Here is a 25,661-nt window from a genome sequence, read left to right as displayed (position 1 = left end):
ACAAGGATTTTAAATACTGGATATGATGTATGACTATTAAGAGTAATTGCCAAAGAGAAAACCAAAAGTGACATTGCCAAGACAATGGTAAACATTTAAAAAGCTATGACACAAATTTTAAGGTTTACCCTTTTTCCCGTTCCTCTGCCAACAGGCGGATGGCATTCAGCAGCTTGTCGGATTGTACAGAGCATAATTTCAATGAGTGCACTTTCCTGGCGATCTGTTAGTGCTGCAAAGCAAAGGCAAAAATACAATGTTACTGTACTAGTTTCTGTTACGTAGGAACAAACCGTACACAAAAGATAACAAAAATAAGATTTTACTTACCGATAAATCTATTTCTCATAGTCCGTAGTGGATGCTGGGGACTCCGTCAGGACCATGGGGAATAGCGGCTCCGCAGGAGACAGGGCACAAAAGCAAGCTTTTAGGATCACATGGTGTGTACTGGCTCCTCCCCCTATGACCCTCCTCCAAGCCTCAGTTAGGTACTGTGCCCGGACGAGCGTACACAATAAGGAAGGATCTTGAATCCCGGGTAAGACTCATACCAGCCACACCAATCACACCGTACAACTTGTGATTTGAACCCAGTTAACAGTATGATAACAATGAAGTAGCCTCTAAAAAAGATGGCTCACAACAATAATAACCCGATTTTTTGTAATAATAACTATGTACAAGTAATGCAGACAATCCGCACTTGGGATGGGCGCCCAGCATCCACTACGGACTATGAGAAATAGATTTATCGGTAAGTAAAATCTTATTTTCTCTAACGTCCTAGTGGATGCTGGGGACTCCGTCAGGACCATGGGGATTATACCAAAGCTCCCAAACGGGCGGGAGAGTGCGGATGACTCTGCAGCACCGAATGAGAGAACTCCAGGTCCTCCTCAGCCAGGGTATCAAATTTGTAGAATTTTGCAAACGTGTTTTCCCCTGACCAAGTAGCTGCTCGGCAAAGTTGTAAAGCCGAGACCCCTCGGGCAGCCGCCCAAGATGAGCCCACCTTCCTTGTGGAATGGGCATTTACAGATTTTGGCTGTGGCAGGCCTGCCACAGAATGTGCAAGCTGAATTGTACTACAAATCCAACGAGCAATAGTCTGCTTAGAAGCAGGAGCACCCAGCTTTTTTGGGTGCCTACAATATAAACAGCAAGTCAGACTTTCTGACTCCAGCCGTCCTGGAATTATATATATATATATATATATATATATTTTCAGGGCCCTGACAACGTCTAGCAACTTGGAGTCCTCCAAGTTCCTAGTAGCCGCAGGCACCACAATAGGTTGTTTCAGGTGAAACGCTGACACCACCTTAGGAAGAAACTGGGGACGAGTCCGCAGTTCTGCCCTGTCCGAATGGAAAATCAAATATGGGCTTTTGTAAGACAAAGCCGCCAATTTTTACAATCGCCTGGCCGAGGCCAGGGCCAACAGCATGGTCATCTTTCCATGTGAGATATTTCAAATCCACAGATTTGAGTGGTTCAAACCAATATGATTTGAGGAATCCCAACACTACGTTGAGATCCCACGGTGCCACTGGAGGCACACAAGGGCTGTATATGCAATACTCCCTTGACAAGCGTCTGGACTTCAGGAACTGAAGCCAATTCTTTCTGGAAAAAAAACTATAGGGCCGAAACTTGAACCTTAATGGACCCCAATTTGAGGCTCATAGACACTCCTGTTTTCAGGAAGTGCAGAAATCGACCTAGTTGAAATTTTTTCGTGGGGCCTTCCTGGCCTCACCCACGCAACATATTTTTACCACATGTGGTGATAACGTTGTGCGGTCACCTCCTTCCTGGCTTTGACCAGGGTAGGTATGACCTCTTCCGGAATGCCTTTTCCCTTAGGATCCGGCGTTCAAACCGCCATGCCGTCAAACGCAGTCGCGGTAAGTCTTGGAACAGACAAGGTCCCTGCTGGAGCAGGTCCTTTCTTAAAGGCCGATGCCACGGTTCCTCTTGGAACAGACATGGTACTTGCTGAAAGCAAATCCCTTCTTAGCTCCCGAGGCCATTAATCCTCTGTGAGCATCTCTTGAAGTTCCGGTTACCAAGTCCCTCTTGGCCAATCCGGAGCCACGAGTATAGTTCTTACTCCTCTATGTCTTATAATTCTCAATACCTTGGTTATGAGAAGCAGAGGAGGGAACACATACACCGACTGTTACACCCACGGTGTTACCAGGACGTCCACAGCTATCGCCTGAAGGTCTCGTGACCTGGCGCAATACCTGTCCCATTTTTTGTTCGGGCGGGACGCCATCATGTCCACCTTTGGTCTTTCCCAACGGTTCACAGTCATGCGGAAAACTTCCCGATGAAGTTCCCACTCTCCCGGGTGGAGGTCGTGCCTGCTGAGGAAGTCTGCTTCCCAGTCGTCCACTTCCGGAATGAACACTGCTGACAGTGCTATCACATGATTTTCCGCCTAGCGAAAAATCCTTGCAGTTTTGCCACTGCCCTCCTGCTTCTTGTGCCGCCCTTTCTGTTTACGTGGGCGACTGCCGTGATGTTATCCCACTGGATCAATACCGGCTGACCTTGAAGCAGAGGTCTTGCTAAGCTTAGAGCATTATAAATTTGCTCTTAGCTCCAGTATATTTATGTGGAGAGAATTCTCCAGACTTGATCACACTCCTTGTGTGACTGCTCCCCAGCCTCTCAGGCTGGCCTCCGTGGTCACCAGCATCCAATCCTGAATGCCGAATCTGCGGCCCTCTAGAAGATGAGCACTCTGTAATCACCACAGGAGAGACACCCTTGTCCTTGGATATAGGGTTATCCGCTGATGCATCTGAAGATGCGATCCGGACCATTTGTCCAGCAGATCCCACTGAAGAGTTCTTGCGTGAAATCTGCCGAATGGAAGCGCTTCGTAATAAGCCACCATTTTTACCAGGACTCTTGTGCAATGATGCACTGACACTTTTCCTGGTTTTAGGAGGATCCCGATTAGCTCGGATTACTCCCTGGCTTTCTCCTCTGGGAGAAACACCTTTTCCTGGACTGTGTCCAGAATCATCCCTAGGACCAGCAGACGTGTCGTCGGAACAACTGCAGTTTTGGAATATTTAGAATCCACCCGTGCTGTCGTAGAACTACTTGAGATAGTGCTACTCCGACCTCCAACTGTTCTCTGGACCTTGTTCTTATCAGGAGGTCGTCCATTTTCTTTGAAGACGAATCCTCCTTTCGGTCAATACCTTGGTAAGGACCCGGGGTGCCTTGGACAATCCAACGGCATCGTCTTGAAACTGATAGTGACAGTTCTGTACCACGAACCTGAGGTACCCTTGGTGAGAAAAGGCAAATTTTGGGACATGGAGGTAAGCATCCCTGATGTCCCGGGACACCATATAGTCCCCTTGTTCTTTGCTATCACTGCTCTGAGTGACTCCATCTGGATTTGAACCCTTGCAAGTGTTCAAATTTTTCAGATTTAGAATAGGTCTCACCTAGCCTTCAGTACCACCATATAGTGTGGAGTAATACCCCTTTCCTTGTTGTCGGAGGGGTAATTTTATTATCACCTGCTGGGAATACAGCTTGTGAATTGTTTTCAATACTGCCTCCCTGTCGGAGGGAGACATTGGTACAGCAGACTACAGGAACCTGCGAGGGGGGAAACCTCTCGACATTCCAATCTGTACCCCTTGGATACTACTTGTAGGATCCAGGGGTCCTGTACGGTCCCAGCGTCATGCTGAGTACTTGGTAGAAGCGGTGGAGGGCTTCTGTTCCTGGGAATGGGCTGCCTGCTGCAGTCTTCTTCCCTTTCCTCTATCCCTGGGTAGATATGACTCTTATAGGGACGAAAGGACTGAGGCTGAAAAGACGGTGTCTTTTTCTGCAGAGATGTGACTTAGGGTAAAAAACGGTGGATTTTCCAGCAGTTGCCCTGGCCACCAGGTCCCATGGACCGACCCCAAATAACTCCTCCCCTTTATACGGCAATACCTCTTTGTGCCGTTTGGAATCTGCATCACCTGACCACTGTCGTGTCCATAAACATCTTCTTGGAGATATGGACATCGCATTTACTCTTGATGCCAGAGTGCAAATATCCCTCTGCGCATCTCGCATATATAGAAATGCATCCTTTAAATGCTCTATAGTCAATAAAATACTGTCCCTGTCAAAGGTATCAATATTTTTAGTCAGGGAATCCGACCAAGCCACCTCAGCTCTGCACATCCAGGCTGAGGCGATCGCTGGTCGCAGTATAACACCAGCATGTGTGTGTATACTTTTTAGGATATTTTTCAGCCTCCTATCAGCTGGCTCCTTAAGTACGGCCCTATCCGTAGATGGTACCGCCACTTGTTCTGATAAGCGTGTGAGCGCCTTATCCACCCTGAGGGGTGTTTCCCACCGCGCCTTAACTTCTGGCGGGAAAGGGTATACCGCCAATAATTTTCTATCGGGGGAAACCCACGCATCATCACACACTTCATTTAATTTATCTGATTCAGGAAAAACTACAGGTAGTTTTATCACCTCACACATAATACCCTTTTTTGTGGTACTTGGAGTATCAGAAATATGTAACACCTCCTTCATTGCCCTTAACGTGTGGCCCTAAAAGAAAATACGTTTGTTTCTTCACCGTCGACACTGAAATCAGTGTCCGTGTCTGGGTCTGTGTCGACCGACTGAGGTAAATGGGCATTTTACAGCCCCTGACGGTGTTTGAGACGCCTGGACAGATACTAATTTGTTCGCCGGCCCTCTCATGTCGTCAACCGGCTTGCAGCGTGTTGACATTGTCACGTAATTTCCATAAATAAGCCATCCATTCCGGTGTCGACTCCCTAGAGAGTGACATCACCATTACAGGCAATTTGCTCCGCCTCCTCACCAATATTTTCCTCATACATGTCGACACACACGTACCGACATACAGCACACACATAGGGAATGCTCTGATAGAGGACAGGACCCACTAGCCCTTTGGGGAGACAGAGGGAGAGTTTGCCAGCACACACCAAAACGCTATAATTATCCAGGGACAACCTTTATATAAGTGTTCCTTTTATAGCATTTTAATATATATACATATCGCCAAATCAGTGCCCCCCCTCTCTGTTTTAACCCTGTTTCTGTAGTGCAGTGCAGGGGAGAGCATGGGAGCCTTCCCACCAGCCTTTCTGTGAGGGAAAATGGCGCTGTGTGCTGAGGAGAATAGGCCCCGCCCCCTTTTCGGCGGGCTTCTTCTCCGGAGTTTTAGATATCTGGCAGGGGTTAAATACATCCATATAGCCTCAAGGGCTATATGTGATGTATTTTTCGCCATACAGGTATTATACATTGCTGCCCAGGGCGCCCCCTTCCAGCGCCCTGCACCCTCCGTGACCGCTGTGTGAAGTGTGCTGACAACAATGGCGCACAGCTGCAGTGCTGTGCGCTACCTGATGAAGACAGAGTCTTCTGCCGCCTGGTTCCGGACCTCTTCATCTTCAGCATCTGCAAGGGGGGTCGGCGGCGCGGCTCCGGGACGAACCCCAGGGCGAGCCCTGTGTTCCGACTCCCTCTGGAGCTATGTCCAGTAGCCTAAGAATCCAATCCATCCTGCACGCAGGTGAGTTGAAAATCTCTCCCCTAAGTCCCTCGATGCAGTGAGCCTGTTGCCAGCAGGACTCACTGAAAATAAAGAACCTAAAAACTTTTTCTAAGCAACTCTTTAAGAGAGCCACCTAGATTGCACCCTTCTCGGCCGGGCACAAAAACCTAACTGAGGCTTGGAGGAGGGTCATAGGGGGAGGAGCCAGTACACACCATGTGATCCTAAAAGCTTGCTTTTGTGCCCTGTCTCCTGCGGAGCCGCTATTCCCCATGGTCCTGACGGAGTCCCCAGCATCCACTAGGACGTTAGAGAAAACAGGTTTTTCAGACTATAAATTATTTTCTCTGAATCCACTGGACAATACTTAAATCTAGTTTATAATGGCATACCTAAGATTTTGGGAACTTTAAGATTTATACACAACGTCTAAATTTCTCGCCCTCTCTATACCCTAGTCTGTCAAGAAGTCCGTTATTATTCATTGTATAGACAGAGGACCAGGAAAATATGGACAGCTTAGGGTGACCAACAGCTGCTCAGCCTAAGCTTCATGCTTTGCCACCCAGGAGGCGCTCACCAATCTGATAGAATGTGTGCTCACTTTATCCAGAATAGATTTACTCTCCTCAACGTACACCTGTCAAATCACTGTAGTAATGCATCTGGCAACAATCCAAAGACCAAAGGCTCTTGTATCATATAGTAGCGATCACGCTATGCTGTTTTAGCAGAGGGACGAACCTGGCCCGATTTTTAAAGGGCAAAATGTGCCCTGTCCCTTTAGCGACACCCTTCCAAAAATACCTACCTGAATAGTTGTTGCATCTATACACATAAAAGGGAGAGTTTGGTGACGGAGACAGCTGGGGCACACCCCATTAGTGATGTCGGGGGGCCGGACTGTCCTCAACAGTGACGCCGGCGGAGCACCCACAAACCTCGCACCTTGCCCTGCCCACATCCTAGCAGGAACACTAATTGAGGATGACAATGTCAACTCTAAAGTCCTGTGAGCAATGGTCTTCTGAGCTGTGATAACATCCAAATCACAATTTGAGTGAACCTTATATCAGGACATGGTCGTTAGGTCGACCCAACTTAGGTCAACACTCATTTGGTCGACCACTGAAGCTCGACATTGCCCTTAGGTCGACATGCACTAGGTCGACATGAGTTTTTCACCTTTTTTTTTCTTTCATTTTTTGGATTTTTTCATACTTAACGATCCACGTAGACTACGTTTGGAACGGTATTCTGCCCGAAGCATGGCGAGCGGACATGGTGCACTAATTTGGGTTCCCCGTCACTTTACGGAGAAAAGTGCATCAAAAACAGTAAAAAAAAAACTCATGTCGACCTTTTGACCAGTAGACCTAATGCATGTCAGCCTTCAGTGGGTCGACCTAATTTGGGTCGACCCAACGACCCATACCCCCTTATATCATGTTATAATGGAGAGTGTTTTAATAAATAATTGGAAATGCAGACCGAGACAGAGCCCCTTAGTGCTGATACTTTCCAAGCTATACAGATATCAAAAACAAAGCAGTCTTCTTTGAAAGAAATCGGAATGCCACCAAATCCAGTGGTTTGAAAGGATGATGATGTATAGTTGTTAATACTGGTTAAGTCTCATGGAGCTATCTGAAGAATATATGGAGGTGCACATGCATCACTCGCTGCAAATAAAATCTGCAATTCAATAAAAAAGTGCCAGCTTCTTCTGACACAAATTGAAGTGATCAGAGACCTGAACTTTAAAAAGCTCGAAGGGGGAGATGACCAGTACCAATCAAAAGTTTGGACACACCTTCTCATTCAATGGTTTTTATTTATTTTAATTAATTTTCTACATTGTAGATTAATACTGAAGACATCAAAACTAAGAAAGAACACATCTGGAATTATGTTGTAAACAAAACAAAAAAAGTGTTAAACAAATCAAAATATGTTTTATATTTTAGATTACTCAAAGTAGCCCCCTTTTGCTTTAATGACAGCTTTGCACACTCTTGGCATTCTCTCAATTAGCTTCATCAGGTAGTCTCCTGGAATGGTTTTTGAAGAAGTTCCCAGAGGTGCTGAGCACTTGTTGGGTGCTTTTCCTTCACTCTGCAGTTTAACTCATCCCAAACCATCTCAATTGGGTTTAGGTCGGGTGATTGTGGAGGCCAGGTCAACTGACGCAGCACCATCACTTTCCTTCTTGGTCAAGTAGCCCTTACATAGCCTGGAGGTGTGTACCGTAACACCTCCTTCTCCATGCTTCACAGTGGGAATCACACATGCAGAAAACATCCGCTCACCTTCTCTGCGTTTCCCAAAGACACCGTGGTTGGAACCAAAAATCTCAAATTTGGATTTATCAGACCAAATTACAGATTTCAACTGGTCTAATGTCTATTCCTTGTGTTTTTTTTGGCCCAAACAATTCTCTTCTTCTTGTTGTTGTTCATCCTCAGTAGTGGCTTCTTCGCAGCAATTCCATTACGAAGGCCTGATTCACGCAGTCTCCTCTGAACACTTGATGTTGAGCTTTGTCTGCTACTTGAACTCTGTGAAGAATTTATGTGGGCTCTAACCTGAGGTGCTGTTAAGTAGCGTTCTGAGGCTGGTAACTCTAATGAATTTATCCTCTGCAGCAGAGGTTACTCTTGGTCTTCCTTTCCTGGGGCGGTCCTCATGAGAGCCAGTTTCATCATAGCGTTTGATGGTTTTTGCAACTGCACTTGAGGATACATTCAAAGTTCTTGAAATTTTCCGTATCGACTGACCTTCATGTCTTAAAGTAATGATGGACTGTCGTTTCTCTTTGCTGAGTTGAGTGGTTTGTGCCACTATATGGATTACAACAGTAGTCAAATAGGGGTGTCCACTGTGTACTAACCCTACCTGTGCACAACACAACTGATGGTCTCAAACACATTAAGAAGGCAAATAATTTAACAGATTGACTCTTGACAAGGCACACCTGTTAATTCAAAACCATTCCAGGAGATTACCTCATGAAGCTGACTGAGAGAATGCCAAGAGTGTGCAAAGCTATCATCAAAGCAAAAGGGGGCTACTTTGAGGAATCTAATATAAAAAACATATTTTGATTTGTGTAACACTTTTTTGTTTACAACATAATTCCATATGTGTTCTTTCACAGTTTTGATGTGTTCAGTTTTAATCTACAATGTAGAAAATAATTAAAATAAATAAAAACCATTGAATGAGGTGGTGTGTCCAAACTTTTGACTGGTACTGTACTTATTGTGCTGCTATTGCTCTTCGCTTATTGTGGCAACACAGGAAACAATAATGCAGAACTGTCATAATCCTGGCCCCTGGACCGGGGGGCAAGAAAACTCTAGCCTCCGCCGATCCCTGGAAGTCCCACGGGACATAAGCTTGGTGTTGATGCCCGGTGCCTTGCCTTCTGTCCAGTCCCACTGGGCATGCGCGAGCTCTCTCACACACTGAGAGCTCTAGTGTACAATCGTACCGCTCACTGCACAGAAGACAAACCAGCAGGTAATCTTACCAATGTGAAAAATATGATAATCCACAGAGATGAGCATATGGTTTCTTAATACCACCTGAATGATTATCTGTTCACATCCTATGGTAATTATCTTCAACCAGCTTTCTAGCAGTCTCCTCGTGCGTCAATGTCATATTGCATTGCGACTAAGATGCATTTTTGGGAAAAAAGGAGCAAAAAATCAAAACAAAAAGATACGCGACATGGTGTGCAAAGTGGGGTTGTTTGGCGTAACTACAGCAAAGATGTATGAGGAGACATGGACAACGTGGACAAAACTGAACTCATTATCTTTCCCCCAGGAAAAGTAATACGATCAGTATGAAATACCTACAATCCCGGCGGTCAAAATCCCGACAATAATTGACAGACACTCAAAATCCCGACAATAATTGACAGACACTCAAAATCCCGACAAGGTCAAAATACCAACATTTAAAATACGGATATTTAACAAAGCAATATTTAAAATGTTGACAGGTTAAAACGTCTTGAGTTTTTCATTGTTTTTTGGTGTGTGTCAACATAGATTGACATGGACACCGTGTAGGTGTACCGCGTCCCCTCGCATGGTTTGCTGCGCTCACCATGCTTTTGCCACTATTATATTCCCCATCCAGGCCCACTGGGATGGTAAAGTATGAACAAGTGGGTTTCAATTAAAAAAGTCATGACAAACCTCATGTCGACTTTTTGACCTATCGACGTGTTAAATGTCGGTATTTTGACCTTGTCGGTATTTTAAATGTCAGGATTTTGATCATGCCAGTATTTTGACCGTCTGTCAATGGTTGTCAGGATTTTGACAGTCAAGAATTTGATTGTAGGTAAATTGACCGCATCCCAGAGTAACACCCCCCTACCAATAACTATCACTGTTGACAACACCATCATCTCCCCCATTCCCCAACTTTGCTGATTAGGCTCACTCTTGACTCATCCCTCTCCTTTGCACCCCACACCCAAGCTCTGGCACAATCCTGTCAGTCCCAGATACGCAACATTGCTTGCATCAGGCCATTTCTCTCCCAGAGTGCAACTAAACTAATCATCCACTCACTGGTCATCTCACGGCTCAACTACTGCAACGTTCTCCTCACTGGCCTCACTTGCTCCCATCCAATCTGTCCTCAACAACGCGGCTAGGCTTATCTTCCTCTCCCCTTCGACAAAATCTGCACTGGCTCCCATTCCCCTACAGAATCCTCTACAAATTCCTCACCCTCACATACAAGGCCACCTCTAATTCCACTGCTCCCTACATCTCCAACCTCCTCTCCCTTCATACTCCCTCCTGCCCCCTACGGTCGGCCAATGACCATCGCCTCTCCTCTACCCTGGTCACTGCTTCCCATGCTCGAGTTCAAGATTTTGCCCGTGCTGCACCCCTTCAGTGGAACGCACTCCCCCCGATGCATTAGACTCTCAGCGACCTTGCAAAGCTTCAAACTGGCACTGAAAACCCACCTATTCATCAAAGCGTACCCTTCCGATGCATAAACTAGTCCTGAGGCTGTCCCTTCATTCCCCTGCCTCATACCTTGACCATCTCTGTTTTGCTTACATCCTGCCATCAGGCTACCTCCCGCTTGCTTCTCGCCTCTTCTCATCTGCCTGTCGCCCCTTCCTACTAGATTGTTAGCTCCTCAGAGAAAAGCCCTCTTGCCTCTTGTTGTCAAAACCCTCTTCTCGACACATTTCACTCACAGTTCTCTCCTGTACTACAGTACAGGTCAGGATGCCAGTCCTTTAGGACGCTGGGGTGCCTAGTATATGAATTGGCTAGTTATAAGTGTGTGGGTGTATATATATATATATATATATAATTATTATTATTTCCCCCCCCCCCCCGCCCCCCTTCCACGTCACTGTGTGCTTTTCCTGCAATGTATACCTCCACTCCTCCACTGATTGCACACCCTGCCATTGCGCCCTACATACAGGGTACATCATACTACTACACAAGTGTCAGTTTTCCCATATATGCACTTGGCCCTTGTATGGCTCACCTCCCACAGTGTAACCTTCGAAGTGCGCTCAACATGGGTGCCTCATCTGGTACCTCTTCTCATTCCACCCTGGGTAATCCTAGGCTGAGCGCCCAAGATGGCTGCCGCACTTCGTACCTTGTGAGGGTGGAATTCACAACCCTTGGAAGTTATTACCCAAAATGCCTACACCAATCCTGCATTATGCTTTCTGTGTGCTTAATGTTTTCTTTTATTATGTATGTGTGGCTTATCTATTACTGTCTTACTTAAATATTCTGTATTATGTGCATTGTTTTTGATGTCTGTAAAGCGCCTTGAGTACTGTTGGAGAAAGAGTGCTATATAAATAAAATTATTTTTATTACTCAGCGACAATCTTTACCCGCTTTTTCTCCTGCTGGTAAAGGCTTCTCTCTATCTATGCCCACCAGCTTCTAGTAGTACACTGATCACTCACTCGCTACTTACATCTAAGCCAGTGTTTTTCAACCACTGTGCCATGGCACACTAGTGTGCCCTGAGCAGTCTCCAGGTGTGCCGCCATAGAAGCAGAGCCAGGCCTATCAGTGTTTTGCCGCTACTGAGGCCCTGGAAGGATCAATACTGGTGGGTTTAGTGGTTGCAGAGCCAGTTCTAATTTTGGGCAAGGGCAGTGTTGGTCTCTTCTGGCTTTCTCAGATGTGGCTCAGGTGTTACCTATGGAGAAGCCGAGACATGTCACGCAACTGCACCATGCATCACCATTATATTTGAGTGTGCCTTGGCAATATTTAGATCTTGTTCAGTGTGCCGCGAGTTGTAAAAGGTTAAAAATCTGTGATCTAAGCTGTATTATGTTTTGAGAATTGTGGTGCTCTTGGTTACATGTACTCTATCTTTGTTATTTATTACTATAATGTTACGTTTTGTCTCCCTGTACTGTCCTTTGTACAGCGCTGCAAAACACTTGTGGCACCATATAAATAAAAAAGGAATAAAAAGTAATAATAATAATAATAATCTGTAAATAAGTTCTGCAATAGGTCAATATAATGATTTAACCTGGGTCGGGTCTGCCAGATAAGCTGCACAACCTACGTTAGCTAGTCCCTCAGCCTCACATAGATTCCATAGGGAGCCCACCAGACGGTCTCTTATGAAACTGCTCCTGATATTTTGTACGCGTTAAACAAAAAACTGTTGTCCCACCACCAAATTTAGCTCTGGAACGACACCCTTTATTTGTTATGAAGAAGAGGAGGAGATCAGCTGTACGTCACAAAGGAATAAGACTGAGAAAATAAATACAGACTGTAACCACTGCATAACATTGGAACGAACACGCACAATTAAAACCAAAACAAAAAATACCCTGCATAGATAAAATTATGTGCAGCTATGGGTCTTCATAGTCTGACAAACTAGGTAGGCTGTCGTCTGTGAGCAAGATGGCGGAAGATTAAGCCCCTTTTTTATTTCTCAGCAGACAGGATATAGGTGTGAATCCAATAACAAGGGTGGTGAGTTGTTGTTACAACAGTGTATCAAAACTTTCCACCTCTTAGCCCGATCTCACAGCAGATTTGTGAATTTTTGTATGCAGCCCTATGTAGATGCACACAAAAATTCACAAGTCTTGACGGTACTTCAACTGTGGAATATGGCCGAACGAACTCTCAAACGCAAGTCGATCATGTGTGATTGGATTAACCCCCATAGAGATGTACTGTAAGAGTTCAGTCTGAGCAGAATTTTTTGGATGTGCCCGGGTTCCTAGTTGAGCCTCTATAACAAAATGTAACAGTGCCACCAAGAGGATGACAGAACTCATAATTCTGCACATTACTTACAAAGAAGGATCCTGCCAAACTAAATTTCATACCAAACACTTTCATGCTAAAATTACATAATCAACAACTTTTGAGATAGGTATCAAACCAATCAACCTGTAAAAGCCCAACTTACTGCAAAAGACATATATAACAAGAGGTACATAACTGTTAAAAACGGGACAGGTTTTGTATTTTGTTTTTAATTGTTTTTTTTTACGTTAGCACGAGTTAAGGAAAAAATGGTAACATTCGAATAATTTAAGATTAATGCTGTTGAAATGAAATACTTACCCTCCTCGCCATTCAGAGGATCGTCCAACAGCAAACTATTCATACACTCCCAATCCTTCAGCAATTCTGTAGCACAGTCCCACATACTGTCTACAAGGTATGCAGCATGTTCATGCAACTGTGAATTCAAATAAATAAATGTACACTCAGTGTAAAGGGTAGGGTAGGGGGGAGGGGGGGGGTTAGAGAGGTTTGCGGAATGTATGCCCAAAATGAAAACCGCTAGTAGAAACAAGGGATGTGCTTTAACATTCAACAAATATACAAAATTTTAATTAAGACAACAGATACTGACTTTTTAGTACGCTTCTATACAGAACACCTTTATTGAACAGATTGATATACTGTTCATTGTTTGGCGTCTATAAAAAGGTTAGCTATGGCTTGACTAGTCTGCTTTATGAACACACTGGGCTAGGTGACATTCATACAAATTTCACTGGGGAGGTCATTTTGAGAAATACTCCTCACTGATGAGCAAATGGATAAGCCTCTGAAGAACTGTGGGGTCCCAAGCAGTGGTGCCAAAAGCGGGGGTAGTGTGTACTCTTCACCCGGGCCCTCCCCCTTCCCAATTGCTTAAGGCTGCACCACGTCGGGCAGGGAGAGGACTCACTGCTGCCGCAGCCTCTCTACCCAGCCCAGCACATGCTACTGTGTGCTGAGAATATCAGTCCTCTCTCTCTGATGACAGGAAGTGAAGCGATTGCGCCCAACCATCCGCTCGCCCTGGTCCCAAGACCTAGAGGAGGGCAATATAAATGCAAAATAAAATCTGGAGGGGACATCAACATAGAAAGGCTGACTGATATCAATAAGATTTTGAAACGTAATGCTTTTTACATTTCCACCAATCCTAAGAGGAGGTGCAGTTGCACTAAATATTCATTTAACAAAATTGTTACATACTGAAAAGACAGTACATATTTTTAAAAAGGTACCTCACTCTCCAAAAAGAAAAACACCAAAGTCTTCACAAGGTTGGCATTTGGGCTAAGCCTCCCTCTTCGCTTCATAATGCCATCATCTTCAGGATCTCGACAGCTGAACAGTCTGTAAATTTATCACAGTATCTGTGAGTAATAATTATGAATTCTATACATGCAAGTTAAATTCAAACAGGTTTTCAGTCAGAAAAAGATTTAAAAAAAAAAAAACCTGTGCTAAGTGGAATAAATAATAAACCATACTGTTTACATGATTAACTGCATTATTGTAAATATGCACAATATAAACATATAAAAAATATTGTTTTTCATTCTTGAGATGGCATCTTACTTTTTGTACAAAAACTCCCCAGCTGCAACAGCTACCGGTCGATGGGCAGAATACACCAGATGGTAAACATTTTCACAGTCTTCAGCAGTAAGAACTTCATCACTACTTCTACAGAAAAAAAAAAAAAAACATGCCTTTTAGTATTGAAGAAAATAGTTATAAAACATGTTGATGCATTAGTTTTCAAACTTAACAAAGTGAAATAATGCTGAGGCTCCAGATTAGTATGGTGGGTTGGAATGTGGAAGTTTCTGGTTTCGATAGACTTGAATATGTTTGACTATAACTGTACCTCTCACTATCAAGGGTTATGATGCATTGTTTAAACTAAGCCCTGGGACCACAAGAGATACATATTGATAACTCACTGTAAAACCAGAGTTAGGAGCTTTATTGCCTGTACTGCCACATCATATTCCTTGTCAAGAGTCATGGACACAATTCTATCCTGTAAAAGGAGAGAACTTCCTTAGTATAATATAAACAAAAGATGTTTATAAATGCTTAATAGATATACATATAATTTTTTTTAATGCTATAAAATACCTTGAAACGACTTGTGAACAACTCTAATTTGGAATTCAACTCTCTGTTGTAATATAGACCTTGCAAAGCAGTTAGACATTTCAGCCGTACCTCCCCTTGCTAAATATAGAGAGAGAAGTAGTGAGGAAGCATGTAAGGTATAGAACTCACAGATGCAAATAACACACACATTTTATTATCATTTTATATATATATTTATGCATATAGTGTGACCACTACTTTCCCCGTTCTCCTTCACCAGAGCAAACATACAAACACTCTGCGGCTATTTTAAGCGACATTTAAACCAAATAAAGTCTTACTGATGTCCCCCTGCCAGGTTTAGCATTAAAGTACACCCTTATCATATCTGATAGGAAAGATGAGAAGAACAGCTGTAGTGTACAATGAGAACTTGCAATGACCGAAACTGATAGCAGAACAAACTAACTAAATTAAGGACCTAATTCAGGTTGGATCGTAGTAAGCTATCCAACCGCAATGACCACAACGACCACCGCGATAACAAACATGGTGGCAGGACTCCTGCGGGCGCAGCTAAGCTGCGACTGCAGGAGGCTTCCACAGTTTCTGCTAACAAGCAGAAATTGCAAAGCGTTCACAATTTCTTCTTGTTGAACTGGGGGAGGCGGCGATCAGCAAGCTGAGCGGCCTTGCCCAGCGATGGGCGGCCCACAGCATGCAATCCAAAGGATAGCAAATTCTGCTAATTAGCAGAATTTGCTATTCTTACTGAATTAGGCCCTAAACCCAGAGATAAAGCAGTCTTTACTCAACAGTTGACTGTCAGAGGGAAAAAATAAAAAAGAAAGAAAAACATGAGCTGCTGGGCTATATGGGTCTCTTCATCAGGCTTGCCTAAGTGAGGAACATCCCACCAATTAGGTGGTGTTCGCTGCAAGAGAACAGCAGCTTCCCCCAACCAAACACTTTAATGACTATCACCTGAAGTATGGCTTCCGCAGCACAAGAGTGCTTCACTACAAACCTATAAAAGTAATTTAAAATAAAAGGAAAATTAAAGATATAGGGTATTTTGCACACCCTGCATTATACTGTGAGAGATTTTTATTAAACTGTCAAAACTGCCCTAAGTGTTTAGGCAGCTGGTGTTGTGTGCGCCAGGGAACCTGTATTTCCTCAGTTCTTATATACTTTCAAACGGACAGTAACCACAAAAAAAACTAGACAATATTTTAGTTTCTAGGGCTTCCTCACAAAATATATGTGCAAAGAAAAAAAACAACCTATTAAAAACTTACCTTGTCATGCATCGTCCAACCAACATATTTTAAATAACTGTCATTTAAGAATGCGTCACTATACATTTTCATCCAAACACCAATCTCCTCTATGCATATTGCTCTGATTTCAGCAATAGCATCTCTAGAAACAGAAAAAGACACATCATTATATTATTAAAAAGTAGGAATGTCAATAAACCAAAAATTTTCTCTTTCATCCACTAGGGGACACTGGAGATCTTAGACAGCTGGGGTTCTGAAGGATGCAAACCGGAGGTAGCACAATCTAAAGAAAAAAAAATTATGCATAGCTGGCTCCTCCCCCTTCACGCCTCCCTGTCCCTCCAGTTTGAAAAATTGTGCTAGGAGGAAGAAGCACAGAAGAGGAGACGGTATTCTTTTGTTTAAAATTGTTTTTTAGCCCACTCCCACCTATCTGAAAGGAGGGTGCAGGCTTTTACAGAAGTAGTACTTGTGAGATAACAATTCCATATGGAGGGATCTGAAGCTCACCCAGAGGATCAATAAACAGTGAGTAGCTAAGGGTTTTAATTAGGAGGCGCTACGCTTTAGAGGCTTCTTAGTGCAGACAGACAGGCAGCCGAGCTCCACTGAGGCGCTGAGCGGCGGAGTCCTGTGGTGACGACTGTGCTAGCCAAAGACAGAGCTCCAGAGTGGCGCTGGGCAGCGTATCCTTTTGCAGGAGCTCACTGGCAGGCGGCAAGGACTCCGGAGGGCTGTTTGTGGAAGGCGTGGCTAAAAGGACGCTTCACTGGCAGCGGTGAAACGAATCTTTAATTAAAAGTACTGCAGGAGCTTCACAGCGGTACACAGAAGGCGCGGATATAAGGGGGGCAGCAGCCTAATGTTAAATCCCAAGGCTGGCAACGAGGTGCTTGAAAATTTTCAGTTTCGGCCATTTTGCTTTCCTTGATTAGGCGTGCTGGCAGAGCTGGAATCCCCTCAGTAAGGGGGAGGAGTTGTTTAAGGACAGTTACACTGCACAGAGAAGACAGTCAGAGAGAGTTAGAGAGGAGGAGGAAGACAGATTATAGTCTTCACTATATTATAGTTGCGTTGGCACTGGAAGAAAGTTAGAAATACTGTTTATTGAATCCACTGGAATCACTTTTGATATTATTAATTATTATTATTATTACTTTTATTATTATTTGTATTATTAATTATGTATATTGTCATCCAAAGGACTCTGCTGACAGGTCTACGATTCTCAACCGGTCAACTCAGGCTATATCAGCAGTTGATGGTGTGAGGGTTGTAAACGCCAGGCCGTTTTTTTTAATGATTTAAAAAAAAAAAAAAAAAAGTAAAAAAATAATTCCAGCTGTGTGACTCCCAATAATTCATTGCTCCCTACATTCCTAAGGTCTTTCTCTACCTATTCTAATAGGGTGAAAGTACTGCCGTTCGGGGTGTGGGGGTGTGTGTGTGTGTGTGTGTGTGTGTGTGTGTGTGTGTGTGTGAGAGAGAGAGAGAGAGAGAGAGAGAGAGAGAGAGAGAGTGTGTGTGTGTGTGTGTGTGTGTGTGTTTGTTTCAACATGTCAAAAGCACCAACCACAAAAACCACAAAAACGTATAATGTATGTTCAAAATGTGAAAAAAGAGCACTACTGTTGGCAGTGCTGGGACGTGCGACACATGTTTAGGAATGGACGCTCAACCTGGGAGCAGTGGTCCATCTGCGTCATGGGAACGTACCCTAGCAGATATTTCTAAGGAGATGCCGGAATCCCGCAAGCAACATTTAGAATGGGCGCCGGGTTTTTCCAAAACCATGGAGGAATTCCTAATTAGAGTTAACCTGTCCGCACATGTTGAAAAACAGGTGCGTAAGGAGGTAGAGAGACCACTCCCCCTCCTGCAGGAAGATTTGGGGGAGGAGGGTCTCAGACAGTGAGTAGGAGGGCGAGTCAGTTGAGGCAATTATTGATGTCAGTCCTTAGGAAGAGGATGCGGAAGTCAAGGGGTTAGAATCCCTTATTGACGAGGTAAAGAAGGTACTTAACTTCAAGGAGGAAGTAGTAAAGGAACCTGAGGTTTTTGATTTATATGATTCTCAGAAATCGCAAAGTGCAGTTTTTCCAATTCTTAAGACTCTCCAAATTCAAATGGGAGAAGCATGGAAGCAGCTGGGTAGACGCTTCTAAATCCCCAGGAAGTTCACGGCTAACTACCCACTACCCAAGAGTATCATGTCTAAGTGGGAAGTTCTGCCGATTGCGGATGCTTCCCTGGCTAGACTGTCAAAAAGGACAATCTTACCTATACCAAACAAGACTACTCTTAAGGAGGCCTCAGATTGTAAGTTAGATACGGCACTAAAATCTATTTTTGTGGCTGCAGGAGCATCACAGAGGCTTACACTTATTAGTGCTTGGGTGAACAAGGCTATTGTTGCTTGGGCTGGTCAGATTGCTCAGGCTGTTGCGGAGGATAACAGCCAGGTAGAGATAGTTCGTTTAGCTGAGCATATCCGTGAGTCGGCTACATACATTTGCCAAGCTGCAGAGGATGCTAGCAGGATAGCATGACGCATCCCGGCTTCAGCTATTTCAGCTAGAAGAAGAATGGCAGGTAGACTCTGATTCAAAGAAGGCAGTGGAGGTGATCCCCTTTGTAGGGAAGGCTTTATTTTGGCAGGAATTAGACAAGTGGATTTCACAAGCAACAGGGGGAAAATCTACTTTTTTGCCTACCATGTATCTTAGATCTACGACACGAGACAGGAGAAATTAGTCTGGGCCGGTTTTAAATTCCTTTCGGTCTCAATCCTTTCGAGCTAGAGGAAGAGGTTTTGGAGATCAAGCCCGTGGAACCAGAGGCAGAAACCATGGCCAGTCCACAACCCAAAACCAGGACCCTAAACCTGCTGACAAGACCGTGGCATGACGGTCTCTCAGCTCACCTTCGGTCTCATATGGTGGCGCACGGTTGGAAAGGTTTCGGGACATCTGGGCTGAAACCTCACCAGAAGTTTGGAATAACAACATTATTTCCCAGGGATACAAGATAGATTTTCTGAACCAACCTCACAGTCAGTTCTTTATGACAGGCCTTCCTCGGTGCCCTCAAAGAGTGAAGGCATTAGTCACTGCTATTCAAAGGTTACTTCAGACGGAAGTAATTATGTCGGTCCCGATTTCTCAAAGAGTAACGGGATTTTACTCAAATTTTTTTGTTGTGCCAAAACTGGTTGGGTCCGTCAGACCAATCTTCAATTTAAAGGTGTTAACTCAATTCCTGACAATTTACAAGTTTAAGATGGAATCGATACAGTCAGTTATTGCGGGCCTGGAACAAAGGAGGTTCATGGTGTCAAATGGACATAAAAGACGCACACCTACATGTCCCAATTTGGGCACCGCACCAGGCCTATTTACAGTTTGCTGTAGGCAAGACTCATTACAAGTTTAGAGCCCTTCCGTTCGGCTTATCAGCCCTGAGAATCTTCACCAAGATCATGGCAGTCATGGTAGCGAAATTGAGATCATTAGGGGTAACGATAATACCATATATGGACGACCTTCTTATCAAGGCTCCCTCTCAGGATCAACTGATCCGAGATGATCAGATCACTTATCAGTTTCTGATTCGACACGGCTGGATCGTGAATGTCAAAAAAACCAATCTACAACCAATGCAGAGGATTCAGTTCCTGGGTCTCATTTTAGATACGGTGCCTTTGAAAGTGTTTCTCCCAGAAGACAAGATTCGAGACCTCATGGAAATGGTTCGTCAGGTTCTGAAGAACCAGACGGTCTCTCTACATCTTTGTGTAAGGCTTCTAGGGAAGATGGTAGAATCCTTCGAAGCGACCCAATACGGCAGGAGTCATTCCAGACTTTTTCAGCTGAATCTGATTGCCCAGGGGGCAGGCATGCATTTACTTCTCTACCGAAGGACTCGTTTGTCGCCCCATGGCAGGACTTTGCTAATTTGGAGGTCGGTCCACAAGTATCTAGCAGCAGAATTAAGTTTGGAATTTGGGACTGGAAGATTCTACAACAGATGCCAGTCTCAGAGGATAGGAAGCAGTAATGGATAACCATCAGTTTCAGGGAAGATGGTCACCACAGAAGAGCAGTCTGCCAATAAATGTCTTAGAGTTAAGAGCCATTTACAATTCTCTTCTGATTGCAACACATGAAAGTGCAGTCTGACAATGTGACGGCAACAGCTTACATAAACCGTCAGGTAGGAACAAGACGACGCATGGCTTTAAAAGGAGGCCACAAACATTTTGTCTTGGCCAGAAAAGCACAGTATCATACTGTTGGCAGTCTTCATTCCAGGAGTGGACAATTGGGAAGCAGACTTCTTCAGTCGTCAAGATATGCATCCAGGAGAGTGGTGTCTACACCCTCAGGTATTCGACGCAGTCGTAAGAAGGTGGGGTCTGCCGCAGAAAGACCTAATGGGCTCGCGGAACAACCATCAGCTGCCAAGATATGTGGCCAGGAAGCGGGATCCAGCAGCAGAGGCGGTGGACGCGCTGGCAATTCCCTGGACATACGACCTGGTGTACATCTTCCCGCAGTTTCCCCTGTTACTTAGAGTGAACAAAAAAGGTGAAACAGGAAAGAGCGTGGGCGATTTTAATAGCACAAGACTGGCCTCGCAGAAGTTGGTACACGGACCTGAGGGGACTCCTGGCGGAAATTCCCTGGAAACTGCCGCAGAGAGAGGTTCTGTTGTCACAAGGCCCATTCCTTCACCCAGACCTGAACCGCCTACGTTTGACGTTGTGGTAATGGAGACCAGGATACTAAGAGACAGGGGTATCCCGAAATCAGCTAGTCGTACCATGTTAGCGGCAAGAAAGCCAGTCACTGCAGCACACTACTATAGGATATGGAATTAGTACATAGACTGGTGTCAGTCTAAGTGTTGGAATCCCAGAGAGTTACGCCTAAATTGACTTTTCAGGTTTCCTCAAAATGGTTTGGATGAAAGGTTGAGATTGGGATCCTTGAAGGTACAAGTCTCGGCCCTCTCCATTCTTTTCCAGCAAGGTCCGGCGTCCTTGCAGGAGGTCCAGACATTTTTTCAGGGTGTGTTGAGGATACAACCACCTTTCGGCCTCCCACTGCCCCTTGGGATCTAAATTTTGTGTTAGAATTTTTGCGATCAGCAGTTTTCAAGCCTTTGAAGATAGCAGATCTGAAATACATGACCTGGAAAGTAGTCCTGCTCCTAGCTTTGGCATCAGCGAGAAGGGTCTCAGAGTTAGGGGCTCTGTCGTGTAAAAGTCCTTTCCTAGTTTTTCATGAGGACAAAGCGGAGTTTTTACCTAAAGTGGATTCGGGTTTCCACATTAATCAACCCATTGTGGTCCCCTCTTTCCAGGGATTGACAGAGGGGGATTCGTCTTTGGATGTGGTCAGAGCCTTAAGAGTTTACGTACAGGCTACGGCTTCTCTTAGGAAATCTGACACTTTGTTTGTATTGTATGATGGGCCCAGAAAGGTTTGGCCGGCTTCAATACAAACCTTGGCCAGATGAATACGAGTAACCATCTGACAGGCATACATCTCGAGTGGTAAGAGGGTTCCATTTCAGGTAGGGGCTCATACCACCAGATCAGTGGGTGCTTCATGGGCAGCGACTAGAGGAGCCTCCACTACCCAACTTCGCAGAGCTGCAACATGGTCATCAGCACACACATTCACTCGATTTTACAAGTTCTAGAGATGCAAATTTTGGAAGTTTGGTTCTTCAGGCTTCGGACAGCACTCCCGCCCATGGGAGTATCTTTGGAACGTCCCCAGCTGTTTAAGATCACCAGTGTCCCCTAGTGGATGAAAGCGAAAAAAAGAGGATTTTGGTACTTACCGATAAATCCATTTCTCTGAATACACTCGGGGGGACACTGGACGCCCGCCCACCTCAGTGCTGTCATCCTGCGTGTTCTTGTTAAATTTAGTTCAAACAGTTTTATACTATGTTATTAGTTCTTGGTTGTTGTTTGACGTGTTGGCACGGTTGGTTGGTTGGTTGGTTCCTTCCTTTATGGCTTTGATTTTTCATGTTCTCTCTTCTCTCAGTCTATTTTTCAAACTGAAGGGAAAGGGGGGACGTGAAGGGGAGGAGCCAGCTGTGCTTAATTTTTTATAGTTAGATTGTGCTACCTCCGGTCTGCATCCTTCACACCCCCAGCTGTCTAAGATCTCCAGTGTCCCCGAGTTGATTCAGAGAAATGGATTTATCGGTAAGTACCAAAATCCTCTTTTCAAGCACTCTATAAATTATGGGCCACATATAAATGGGCATTCTGGAAAACATATATCCCTAAATGTTAAAGCTCCAGATGTGTCATCACACATCTAGCCTAAATATATCACACAGCAGGAGAATCATAGCGCAAGTGAGCTGAGTCCCAGTGCAACTCCACTAGCGTCTTTTTTTTCCTGATAAACAGTCTTAATTGTAATGTGATGCAGCTACAATGCACCAGGTCAACATGTACCATTAATCTGTTGATTATTTGATATGCCACACTTATATATATATATATATATATATATATCTCTGTGTGCGAATAAGCACACAGATATATGAAGCACAGTGGAACTTGATATGGCAAATAGCCCTGGCCGCTGCATATAGCACTTCGTATACATATTCAGAGGCTTAGACGCACAAAGACATATAAAAGTGTTGCATACTAAAGGAGTCTCATGGGACCTGTGCCAAGAGGGGCTATTTAGCACGCTTGCTACAAAGATGTATGAGGACACATCTGTAACAGCCTTTTCTACCAATGGTGACAATGTCAAACCTCGTTGTCACTTAACATCTGGGGTCTGATCTTTGGATAGGAATCTTTTTAATCAGTTTTAGGCTAGACAAATCATTATATATAGTGTTTAAACAAAATGTTTTATGTTTCTGAAGTGAATAGCTAGGCACTTTTACATTAGTGCTGGCAATAGGGTTAAACCAACCAGAAATATCTGAAGGTTAATATGTAACATAACCTCTTGTGGTATCTTGAAAATATGTCATGCTCCCACCACTTAAAAAAAAATTTTTTTACATACCTGTATCTGTGTACAAAAACACCTTTAAAAATTGCGTTCATCATGTTTTCGATTTCATCCTGGTTTTCTTGTAACTGTATGGGGGGCAACAATGAGGAGCATGTAACAAAGATTTCAATAACTACAACTATCTTACAAAACAATCTAAGTTATATACCAAAACCAAAGAGTAAACAAGTGTCCAAAAGTATAGCCTACATAAGACATGTCAAATTTGTGGCCCACAATGCATACTTTTGCCGCCCAAGTTTATTTATTTTTTTAACAATGGAATGCGGCCCACCATCACCAGATGAGTTACTGTTGGCACGTCTGCTATGCACACAGCTTATCTTCATTCGGACAGCATTCACTGTTCTGCACATGTGTGAGAAGACAGTAATAGAGATGGAGAAATGTCCATGTGGGAAGATTCAGTACATGCCTGGCTGTCTTTGCAAAGCTCTGCCCCTGCCGCATCCCACCTGCTCAGTGCCATTAGCACTGAAGCCATCACGCCCTGTATGTGTGTGTGCCCGACTGCCCTATTTACACAGCTGCCCTAATTGCAGGAGGATTGTAGAATCTGGATTAAAAAAACATCTCTCAACGAAGTAGGTAAATTTGAGGAGGCTGGCGCAGAAGGCACAGCGGGCTTTTGGCTGGAGGGGACACAAAGAGCAACGGGGGATACCAGGGAGCATGTGGCTGGACTGGAGGGACAGAGGGGGGCTGGAAGAAACATTTTACTAGCTCACACTGATATGTATTATACAGGAGAGGGGACCGCACAGTGATATATGAGGTGGGAATAACAGTTCCCAGCTCACACTGTTACAGCTGTTTTCTGCCTGACACTTGACATCTCTTTGAAAATACTTTGTTGGTTTTTCTAATAAACCTTTCAAAATTGCATATAACAATTCGGTATCCAGACTCCAGGTCGACACACCTTAGGTCGACATGGACAAAAGTTAGACATGAACAAGGTCGACGTGGAATAAGGTCGACATGAGGTGTTTCACTTTTTTTTTAATTCTTTGAACTTTTTCATACTTTACGATCCACGTGGACTACGACTGGGAACGGTAACATTGCCCGAAGCGAGGGGATACGGTGCACTAATTGGGGTTCCCGGTCACTCTACAAAGAAAACGACACAAAAAAAAAAAAAAACCACATAAAAAAACCCTTGTCGACCTTTTGTCCGTGTCGATCAATTGGCGTCGACCTAAGGTGTGTCGAAATGGTGTCCCAGACCCAAGAATTCTCTCCTTCTTGCGGCCCACACAAGACTTAAGGCCCATACACACTGTGAGATTTGGGCTATGCCCGATTCTCACTATGCGACAGGGGCTAGATCGGGACATAGTCAGTATCGCAAGCACACTCAGTATGTGCTTGCGATATTGACTATGTGCGATTTTGGCTAAGTGTCAATTTTGACTATCTCTTCTACAGAGATAGTCAAAATTGACTTGCCTGAACAGTCTATCTATTCTTGCGATGCCGACCGCGCATCGGCATCGAATCGGGATCGCAAGGTGATTTTCACCATGCGATCTGCACTAACTTTTCTTACGATTTTGACTATATAGTCAAAATTGTAAGAATATATCTCACCGTGTGTACACACCATTAGAACTTGATTATTCGGCCCGGTTGGGATTTTGAGTTTGACATACCTGGTCTAGAGCTTGCTATAGTTAGCTTGCTATAATTAAGATACATATCTTTCTACTCATAATAACTAATGCAAAATGAAAACCTGAAGAACTGTATCTAAGAATAGCAAACCTCAATCAACTGTTAAGACTCAGAAGAGGTCATAGCATTTAAATAAATTCTAAGTATCCAAAGGTTAAAGAACTACATTTATAATAAAATATATATTTGATGAAGTTTACGTTAACAACAAAAATTTTATATCCACATAGGTCCCCTTAAATTAGTTATTTGCCAGGTGCTTGATGACCAACAGTCTAAACCAGGGGTGGTCCGGCCCACCAGCTTGTGTCAGTGAGACACGCTGCAGCTCAGTCCGGCGGCAGCGTCTCAGCTGTCATAAACAGGGAGGAGAGCGCGGCTGTCGGGTGAGAGCGGCGGCGTGTAGTACTTCAAACCAGCCGCCGGTCCGTGAGCCAATCAGAGCTCGCGGACCGGCAGCCAATAAGGAGCCGCGGCAGCCGGTCCGCGAGCTCTGATTGGCTCTCGAACCGGCGGCTGGTTTCAAGTCCTACATGCCGCCGCCGCCCAACATAGCCGCGCTCTCCTCCGTGTCCCGCCGAAAGGAGCAAGGTAAGCAGCACGGAGGGGAGGGGGGCATCTGTATACCTGGCACTGTGGG

General features: G+C 44.4%; 1 protein-coding gene across 3 annotated transcripts in view; it reads right to left on the bottom strand.

Annotated features, from left to right (window-relative positions):
* STAG2 (STAG2 cohesin complex component) overlaps positions 1-25,661 on the bottom strand; it is a 424,372-nt gene that overhangs the window by 192,794 nt on the left and 205,917 nt on the right. For all 3 annotated transcript variants that reach the window (XM_063937252.1, XM_063937250.1, XM_063937251.1), the window contains exons 10-17: positions 23,336-23,409; positions 16,293-16,416; positions 15,031-15,129; positions 14,853-14,932; positions 14,485-14,592; positions 14,148-14,259; positions 13,207-13,324; positions 129-232 (exon numbers count right to left, since the gene is read on the bottom strand). In XM_063937252.1, the coding sequence (XP_063793322.1) occupies positions 129-232; positions 13,207-13,324; positions 14,148-14,259; positions 14,485-14,592; positions 14,853-14,932; positions 15,031-15,129; positions 16,293-16,416; positions 23,336-23,409 (819 nt within the window). The remainder of the gene's footprint in view (positions 1-128; positions 233-13,206; positions 13,325-14,147; positions 14,260-14,484; positions 14,593-14,852; positions 14,933-15,030; positions 15,130-16,292; positions 16,417-23,335; positions 23,410-25,661) is intronic.

Source organism: Pseudophryne corroboree, chromosome 8 (assembly GCF_028390025.1).
Source record: "Pseudophryne corroboree isolate aPseCor3 chromosome 8, aPseCor3.hap2, whole genome shotgun sequence".
In the NCBI taxonomy this organism is placed as follows: Eukaryota; Metazoa; Chordata; class Amphibia; order Anura; family Myobatrachidae; genus Pseudophryne; species Pseudophryne corroboree.
Note: the sequence above shows the minus strand (reverse complement) of the source record. Positions and strands in the feature narration are given on the sequence as shown.